General features: G+C 35.9%; 1 protein-coding gene across 1 annotated transcript in view; it reads left to right on the top strand.

The window, feature by feature from the left end:
- Ephx4 (epoxide hydrolase 4) overlaps positions 1–10,412 on the top strand; it is a 35,740-nt gene that overhangs the window by 11,506 nt on the left and 13,822 nt on the right. Inside the window, exons 3-5 of the mRNA XM_004635758.2 lie at positions 330–487; positions 3,956–4,084; positions 9,318–9,421. Of these exons, the coding sequence (XP_004635815.1) occupies positions 330–487; positions 3,956–4,084; positions 9,318–9,421 (391 nt within the window). The remainder of the gene's footprint in view (positions 1–329; positions 488–3,955; positions 4,085–9,317; positions 9,422–10,412) is intronic.

The raw sequence follows: 10,412 nt of genomic DNA, 5'->3' as shown, positions 1-10,412 counted from the left end.
TATTACTGCTTTTGGTGTTTGTTTTTTGCTATTTTGAGAAAAGGTTTCACTATGTTGCCCACACTGATCCGGATTTCTGTGCTTAAGTGATTCTTCTGCCTCTGCTCCAAGTAGCTGGAGCTACAGGCACTTGCCACCTGCTCTACTTATGTTATTTCTTGTGTTAGTCAATAGGGTGTTTTTTTAGCTGGGGAGATAGCTCAGTATAATAAGTGCTTGCCTGGTAAAGTGCAAGGTCCTGAGTTCAATCCCCACTACTGAAATAAATAAATAAATAAATAATAAAAAATAGGGTGTTTTTAATGTATTATTTCCCTTCCCCCCCACAGGTATTCTTGGCGTCACCAACTGAGGGAATTTAAAAGTGAATACAGAGTTGTTGCGTTGGATTTGAGAGGCTATGGGGAAACAGATGCTCCCAGTCATCGAGAGAATTATAAATTGGACTGTCTAATTACAGATATAAAGGATATTTTAGACTCCTTAGGTAAGTTGGGTTGTTTTTTTTTTAACTTCATTAAATTCTTTTTAAGGAACTAACTTCAACAAATTGTGAATTGATGACTTTTTCCCTAGGAGGGTACATTTTCCATCTACCCACGCTGTTACCTGGATCCCGTCACTGTGATTTTGGCTACACAGCCCAAAATATACATCCAGGAAATTCAAAATAATACATCTAGAATATGTAGTTTAGAATGGCATTCAAAATTTGCTTTTGAGTCCATCTGCACTAGCATATTTCAGGCTTCAGTGAGCAGTTCATCGGCCAAATCAAGTCATCGGGCACTGCCCAAAGTCAAGCCATGATAGTGGTTTCCACAAGGAAACCAAAGCAAATCACATGGTCAGGTCAAAGGGGCAGTATAGTATATTTCTTCTATGGCAGGCAGAAAAAAGAATAACTTTTAAAATAATAATTTAATCTACTACATCCCCAATGACTAAATCTCAATCTACCATCAGTATTTTAAGGGAAACCACACAATGAAAAGCACCATGAAATCAAAAGGGCCTTTCTACAGTAATCTAATGAGGGTATAGATTGGGGCAAATATTTTCAGAAGAGCAAAAATGGATGAGGTTAGCATACAGTGTCTTTATTGAGTTTGATTACAGTAGAACAGACTCAGATGTTGATTTCCCACTGTTATATTACATTCAGATTTTGTGATAATTTAGCTAGACCTGGCCTAAATCTGTCATCATAAAATTTTCTAGGCGATTCAACAATATAAACAAATATTGGGCCCGGGGAGATAGTTCAGTAGAATAAGCACTTGCCTGGCAAGCACAGGGTCCTGAGTTCAATCCCCGGTACCACAATAAAATAAACAAACATGTTTGTGTTTGTGTATTAGAATAGTAATGGTGAAGGGCAGTGAGATAGCATAGGAACTGGGGTTCAATCCCCAGCACCACATGCTGCGCCAGCCCTGCCCTGAGCTGGCCACTAAGACAGGGAATAGTGGCGCATGCCTGTAATCCCAGCACTGGGGAGGCTGAAAACAGGAGGATCACTACAAGTCCAAGCTGCATAATGAGATCCTGTATCAAATACATTAGAGAGAGAGAGAGAGAGAGAGAGAGAGAGAGAGAGAGAGAGAGAATAGTAATGATGAGAAATACTTGAAGAATTAAGTGATTTTAAGACTTCAGAGACAGAGCAATAGCTCAGAGGTCTAAGCAACTGCTTGGCAAGTGCAAGGACAAGAGTTTGATCCCTAGTACCACATGGTATGCTACCCTGAAATTGGGTGTGGTGGTGCACACCTGTATTTCCAGTGCTGGGGAAGCTGAGACAGGAGGATCATTATGAGTCTGAACTGTGTAGTAAGACCCTGTATCCAATCAATCAATCAATAAATAAAATAAACTTTTAAAAAAGAGAAATAAATTACAAATGAATCTTACCTAGGTGTATAAGAGAAATCTTTTAGGAAACTATGTTAGAGGGGGAAAAAAGTTATAATCTACCACAATGTACCTAAAAGTGTACCTTAGTACAATTGTCTTATGTGTTTTATTTTATTTTTTTTTAATTTTTATTTATTTGAGAGAGAGTGAGAGAGAGAGAGAGAGAGAGAGAGAGAGAGAGAGAGAGGTGTGTGTGTGGCCAGCTCAGCCCACCAGGGGGCGAGGCTGGCTGGCATGTGGTGCTGGGGGATTGAACCGCGGTCCCTGATGCTTTGCTAAGCTTGTTCTAAGTAGGTGCTTTAGACCACTGAGCCATCTCTCCAGCCCCGTCTTATGTGTTTTATATCCTTTTTGCCTATTAGTCAGATTTTTAATCTGTATATATGATGGCTAACTTTATTAGGTACTATAAGATAAATAAATGAATCTGATAACTGGCAAAACAAAACAGACTAAAGGGAAGGAGAAAAAAGATTTGAGATGTATTGTGTACATTTACCAATTCCTTACATTAAATGTAATCATTTTGTACTGCAAAGATGCATTAATCGAGGCTGGTGAGATGGCTCAGTGGAATAAGCGCTTCCCTGGCAAGCGCAAGGGCCTGAGTTCAATCCCCAGTTCCATAAAAAAAAGATGTATTAATAAAAGTTTAAAAAATAATTTAACCTAATTCAAATTATCATAATTACATAAAATGTGAAACTTATAGTCCTGTGATGGAATATGTTCTGAGAAATGTATCATTATGCTGTTTTATCATTGTGTGCTTGTAATGGAGTACATTTACACAAGCCTAAACTATGTCAATTACTTGATACGGCCTCTTGCAGTAAAGATATGAAAATCATAAGATACCTGAGGCTGCTTTAAGCATATCACAGATACTGTTTTACAGTAATTATTTTATTATAGAAGGAGCATACTCTAAAATAATAAAAGGATAGTATAGTAAATATATAAGCCAGTAACATTTATTATCATTATCAAGTATTGTATACTATAGACAACTCAACATGCTCCACTTTTCTTTACACCAAGAGCAATAGGTTTGCTTATACCAGCATTACCACAAACATCTGAGTAATGCATTGTGCTACCCAGGACAGCTCCATCACTAAGTATGGAACTTTTCAGCTCCATTATAATTTATGGGACCACCATCTATATGCATTCCACACTGCATTACTGTGTCTTAAAAATACTAAAGACTTTCCACTAATTCAGTTTGACATGTTTAGTTGTAACATTGGATTTGTGGAGTTAGAAAGTGCATACTTCCTGGAAATAAAAATTTATAAATTAAAGTCCTGTACAGTAAGTAGCACACTCCTACAATCCCAGCACTTGGAAGTGGGTCACAAGTTTAAGGCCAGGTTGGGTTACAGAGTGAGTTTAAGGCCAGTTCTGAGATCATAGTAAGACCTGTGTCAAAATAACAAAAAATAAGGACCAGGGATATAGCTCAGCGGCATAAGCACCTGCCTGGCAAGCAAAAGGTCCTGACTTTGATTCCCAGTACTGCAAATAAATAAATAAATAAATAAATAAATAAATAAAATAACATAAAATAAAATAAAATACAGGCTAGACATAAATTTAGGAATTTATGATTTTATGGAATTTATGATTTTACTACAGCTAATAATTTCTCAGCATTTAAAAAGGAATTAAAATAATGGCATTTAAGATGTTTACCATGGTTTCTAAAGTTAGAGCTTTAAGAGCAGAACTGTGCTAGCTATTTCAGACTTATTTTTAAATGTAGGTTCTTGAAAGACATTCAGAATCTGTAGGTATAGAGTAGATCCCAGGCACCTAAATTTTCTAAAAAGCTATCCACATGATTCAGATATACAGGCTGATTTTGGAAACATTAACCTCTATTTATCTGTAAAAAGCATATAAAGTGGGGGTGGTGGAAAGAGTAGCTTCATAAGTGTCACTATTTTTTGTGAGGTAATGATGCACTGTTCACCTTTTTTTTTTTTTTGTCAATGACATTTATTTTCAATTAATATTTTTCCCTCAATTTCAGGGTATAGCAAATGTGTTCTGATTGGCCATGACTGGGGGGGCATGATCGCTTGGCTAATCGCCATCTGCTATCCAGAAATGGTGATGAAGCTTATTGTTATTAACTTCCCTCATCCAAATGTATTTACAGGTGAGTTTGCCTTTTCTTTAAATTTTTTCTGCTCCTGTTCATTATTGGCACTGATATTTGGCATTAAAAACAGCAAAACTTGGCTAACAACATTTTAACAATAAAATGACTAAACCATGATAACATATGACAGTGTAAGATACCTTGATTTTTATTTATTTTTATTTTTTTAATTTTATTTATGTGTGTGTGGGGGGCAGCTCAGCCCACCAGGGGGTGGGGCTGGCTGGCATGTGGTGCTGGGGGATTGAACCGCGGTCCCTGTGCTTTGCTAAGCTTGTTCTAAGTAGGTGCGTTAGACCACTGAGCCATCTCACCAGCCCTGATACCTTGATTTTTAAATCTCCTGAAGACCCTAAGAAAATTTAGCTTTCTCTTCTTGAATAATGTTACTCTTTTTAGGAAAACATTTCACCATTATCCTGGAGAGAGATAAAGGGGTAGATGAAATGAGATTTCGTTGAAAGTACTGAATTATGACAACCTAGAAATAAAGTTTCCTCTTATATAATTGCTTTGGCTATTAGAAGCACAAACTTTTTTTTTTTTTTTTTTTTTTTTTTTGCAGAACCAGGGATTGAACTCAGGCCCTTGCACTTGCCAGGGAAGCGCTTATTCCACTGAGCCATCTCCCTGGGCCCTAGAAGCACAAACATATTTTAAAGCAGCAATTCTCTTTTTTTGTAGTGCTGGGGAACGAACCTAGGGCCTCTGGCATGCTAGGCAAAGACTCTACCACTGACTTGTATTGCCAGCCCTAAAGAAGCAATTGTCTTATTTTTAGTCTCAGAATGTCTTTATACTTTAAAAAATCATTAAAGGCTCCAGTAATAATTCACTTATATAGGCTATATCTGTGAATAGTTACCTAAAGAAAATTAAAACAAGACATTTTAAACATATTTAGACATTAATCCATTTCTTTAAAAATCCATTACATGTTAACATAAGTAGCATGTTTTGACTAAAACTAACTACAAACCACATAAAACTACCAACTACACTAAACAAAGCTTTAATAAAAACAGACTGTTTACATTTTTTAAAAATCTCTTTAATTTGGGGCCTAATCCAAGACAAATGGATTTTCATATTTGCTTTTGCATCCACTCTGTTGCAGTACATTGCATGAGTAAATCTGGCCTCACACAGATTTGTAAATGAAAAAGGGACAAATATTTTAGTAGCCTTTTCAGGTAAATATGGCTTTTCTTCCATAGTGGTATTCCAAACTCAAAAACTGGTGGTTTCTTCAAGGTTATCAATGATATGGAATGTGATATTTAAATAAACTTTTTATATTTGTTACATTAAAATCCATTCATTGGTCTCTATTGGGTGTGGTGGTGCACACCTGTAATTCCAGCACTCCAATCCTCTGCCACTTTGAAGGCAAAGGATTGCTGTGCCTGGGCTACATAATGAATTTAAGGCCAGCCTCTGCTACATAGATCTTATCTCAAAAAACATAATAATAATAATAATAATAATAATAATAATGATAATGATAGGCCAGGCATGGTGTGACACATGCTTGTAATCCCAGCACAGCACCTGGGAGGCAGGAGGATTGCTGTGAGTTTGAGGTCAGCCTGACCTACAAAGTAAGTTCAAGATCAGCCTGAACTACATAGTGAAACCCTGTCTCAAAAAGACAAAATAATAGTAATAGTAATAATAAATCCATTAGTCTCAATAGCATTTTGAATAGATATGTTATCCATACACAACTTTGTATAGATACCAAACTGAGTTATGGAGACCTTTAATAGTTCACTGAGTTCATGAGTTATGCAGATCTTCAATAGGTTGACCTGATTTTTTTTTAATCAAAACATCACATTTACTGATATCACCTTAGCCTCATCAGAAAAAGCCTTTTAGCTGTTGTAGTAGGAGATAGAAGTTTTCCAAAATTCCAATCTTCACTTGACATCAAGATTTTTTTTTTTAATTTTTATTTGTGTGTGTGTGTGTGTGTGTGTGTGTGTGTGTGTGTGTGGCCAGCTCAGCCCACCAGGGGGCGAGGCTGGCTGGCATGTGGTGCTGGGGGATTGAACCGCGGTCCCTGTGCTTTGCCAAGCTTGTTCTAAGTAGGTGCTTTAGACCACTGAGCCATCTCACCAGCCCGACATCAAGATTTTTTTAAGCCAGGCATGGTGGCACACACATACACTGCCAGAACTCAGGAAGCTGAGGCAGGAAGATCACAAGTTAGAAGCCATGGTGAGTTCAAAACCAGACTGAACTATCTAGCCAAATCCTTAAAAAAAAAGCTTTTATTTTATTAAAAAGATGCTATTATTTTTCTTGAAGTGAGAGGCTCAGTTTTGTACATTTTCAAGAGATTATTTCCCAATGTCCATCCAATGAAGATAACTTGTTAAGCCATTATTTCAAGTAAAACTGATATCTTATTTTTAAAATGCAGCAAACTCAACTCATTAACAGAAATAATTACAGGTATGCTTTTCCTGCAACAAAACTTTTATGCGAACTTTCTGTTTAACAACATGAAATATTAAAAATATGTGTGCTTTAAAGATCAAGATAAAATAAAATTATTTTTGCTGTTTCATCAAGGAGATTGTTAAATGAAAGTGGGACATTAATTAACTCATCTACTGCAAGTGCGCAGTGGTGAGGAGTAGAATGGCTGCAGGCATGTGTAGTCACACCCCTCAACTTATCCCAAGGCACCAGCGGCTTTTTTCCACTATTGCTTTTGTACCATCACACATATTTCAACTCAGTGAGAAAGCACATAATGTCCTACTGTTATGAAAAAGATTTGGCCATCTAGACATCTTCAGAGCATCTTCAGGGTCCTCAGGGATCCAGGGGAACTACATTTTGAGGGCCTTTGCTTTAAAGGGAACTCTTCAAACTTAATGATGACTAATGACCTGTGAAAAATAGCTAAGGACATTTTTATTTGTTTCAGGAAAATATACGTATTTTTTTTCTTTAATTATCTTTGTTAAAGTGTTTTATTGTTTGTTTGTTTTTGTGGCAAGGTCTGGCTAAATTGTCCAGGTTGGCCTTGAACTTGAAATTCTCCCACCTCAGCCTCCTGAGAAGCTAGACAGATGTGCATTGTCATACTCAGCTCTTGTTAGGTTTTTCTAAGATACAAGCACTGCTAAGACCCACAGAAATCCTTATAGAAACAAAAAATTCAGAACAACACATTTCTACTTCTTCCCCAAACTAATCAAGTGAGGAAAAAAAGGGACTGAGACTACATAAATACTGTACATTATAAGTGTAAGGGCTGAATTTTAGATACATGGCCAGCTGACCTATCTTTGTATTATAAGCTTAGTACTGAAAAATTCTGGAGTGCATTAGATATAATGAATTCAGGCATCCACAGGACCTTTGCTTTTAAGACTAGTGATGACTGTGAAAATGGCTAAGGATATTTTTATTTGATTCAGGAAAATATGTGTATTTTTTTCTCAATTGAATTCAATTCAATTTTTTCTCAATTGAATTAAGTAGTAGAAGTCATTCTACATGATATTCAATTGATCAGAAGCCTAGAGTAACTATTATTTTAGTAGTTGTAATATATGGATTTTTTTTTTTTTTTTTTTTTTTTTTTTTTTTTTTTATTTGAGAGAGAGAGAGAGAGAGAGAGAGAGAGAGAGAGAGAGAGAGAGACAGAGACAGTAGTGTGTGTGTGTGGCCAGCTCAGCCCACCAGGGGGCGGGGCTGGCTGGCATGTGGTGCTGGGGGATTGAACCGCGGTCCCTGATGCCTTGCCAAGCTTGCTCTAAGTAGGTGCCTTAGACCACTGAGCCATCTCTCCAGCCCAATATATGGATTAATTGTAATTATTGATTTCACCAAGAAAATACTTGGACTATTTCTGAAATTATTTTATCAATAATAGTTCTAAATTCATCAAGTCAACATGAAGATTCCATATAACATCTTTACATTTTAATTAATTATATTCATACCTGTTAACGCAGGAGTGAACAAATCTTATTCAATGATAACTTTACAAAGCATCTAACATAATAGTGGAACTTACTTGAATATTATATTTCTAAATAACTATATTTATTATAGTTACAAAATGAGAAATAAGAAAAAAAAAGACCTATAGCAAGGAAAATAAAAGCACAGGGTACAATATCCAGCACTATTCCTTTTTTTTTTTAATACTCTTTTCCTATTTATTTATTTATTTATTTATTTTTTGGCGGAACTGGGGATTGAACTCAGGCCTTTGCACTTGTCAGGGAAGCGCTTATTCCACTGAGCCATCTCCCTGGTTCCACTATTCCCCTTTTAAGACTTAGATGTCTCCCAAATTATCCAAAATAAAACCCTTGCCATTCTAACACTACCAAATCAGCCTTCAGTTTTTCCTTTTGATTCATCTCATACCACTTCCCCTCTTTCACCACCCTTCAGCTTCTTTCTCCTCTTTGCTAATTCCAAGCCTGGCACCTATTAGCAGTTCCTGGATGGGCTTCCTACCTCTTTGCATGGCTTAACCACCCAGCCCTCGCCCACATGTCACATCCCCAGAGAGATGGTCTCTGATCGTATCCACACATGGTCCCTCCATACCATTATCCCTCTCAATAAGATTATCTTGTTTTTTAATGATGCTATTGCTAAGTGATTTTTAAAAAGTATTTGTTACTTACTGTGACTTACTTGCTTACAGGGACCTTTTCTATCTCATTTATTGCTAAATTCCCTGGCACACAGTGGGCACACAAATATTTATTGAGTGAATGAGTTTGCTGTATACATGAGTGATTTATAGGAAACTCTCTCATTCCTCTTGAAGGCAAATGAATAAGATCTTCAATTTGAATCAATCTGTAAGGAAAAAATTTTAAAGGGAAAATTACATTTCAATGAATTCCTGAGAAAAGTGTTATTTCTGATAATGTCTTCGGAGGAAAAGCTGTATTTGGGCTTCCTACTCTCTCCTGAGCCAGAACTTCATAAAGTGAAACTTTCTGTTTACTTAAAGTGTTATAAATTTTATAAATACTAAAAATACATATAATAAAATTAAAGATTATAGAAACTGTTCTAAAGAGTAATATATAGATACTTTTCTGAGGATTCTTCTATGTGATTATCCTAAAGGTAATCAGGTAATTATCCTAAATTAGGTACTCAGGACTGTCCTAAAAACTTCTTTCAGTAGTAAATAACTTATACCTCTGGAATAAAGTCTAACATAGCACTTTAATTTCAGAATATATTTTACAACACCCTGCCCAGCTCCTCAAATCCAGCTATTACTACTTCTTCCAAATACCACAGTTCCCAGAATTTATGTTCTCAATAAATGATTTCAAGGTAAGTCAAACATTACAAATGAAAACTGAAATTAAAATGTTAAAACTTCTATGAATAACCACTACGAAGACAAAAATATGCAATGTATTAATTATTGAAACTGTCCTACTAATCGGTTTTGAAACTGTCTCATTGCTATTTGTTTCTCAATAAAATTAATAATAAAAAAGTTAAAACTTAATGAATGATTTAAGGACTAACCTATAGACTTAGTGTTTCTATAGTCTCTATTCAAATATTTGAATGTCCTGCTCTCCAAATTTTTATGAGAGCCCATACTTCTGCAGGTATACCTCTTTTTAGAGAACATCTCATGGAGAGATGAGGGAGTACGATTACCAGACAAGAAAAGTTGAAAGCAGCAGGAGTGAAATACCTGGGAATAAAGAAAATCTCTAGACAAAGCAAACATGCAGGTGTTGGTGTACCAGGTACATTGATATGCAAGTATTTTGGAAGTGTATTGAACACTTTTTGCATGTCCAAAATGATGTGAGACAACGAAAATTTTAAAAGACAAAATATAATTTTATTGGAAACAATTCTGTTTATATCTCTGAAAGATCAAATTTGCTTTAGTGTTGTTTTGTTTTTTGAAGCTGAAGATTGAACCCAAGGATTAATGTGTGCTAAATGCAAGTTGTATCATTGAGCTACCTCCCAGCTGATAAGGGCTGTTAATTTTTTTTTTTTTTTTTTCCGGAACCAGGGATTGAACTCAGGCCCTTGTGCTTGCCAGGCAAGCGCTTATTCTACTGAGCCATCTCCCTGGCGCCAGTTAATTTTTTTAATATAGCCCAATGCCACTATCAAACCTAACAAAATGAATGACAGCTTTTTAATCATTTAATACCTATTCAAATTTTCCTAGTAATTTAAACTCTCTTGATATTCTTCATTTGTTTGGATCAGAAACCAACAAGATTCATACATTGTGTGTGGCTGTTGTGGCTTTTTAAAAATTAGAGCCTCACTGTGTTGCCCAGACTGG

Source organism: Octodon degus, unplaced genomic scaffold (genome assembly GCF_000260255.1).
Source record: "Octodon degus isolate 3935 unplaced genomic scaffold, OctDeg1.0 scaffold00074, whole genome shotgun sequence".
NCBI classification, from domain to species: Eukaryota; Metazoa; Chordata; class Mammalia; order Rodentia; family Octodontidae; genus Octodon; species Octodon degus.
This window is presented reverse-complemented; position numbering and strand designations above follow the sequence as displayed.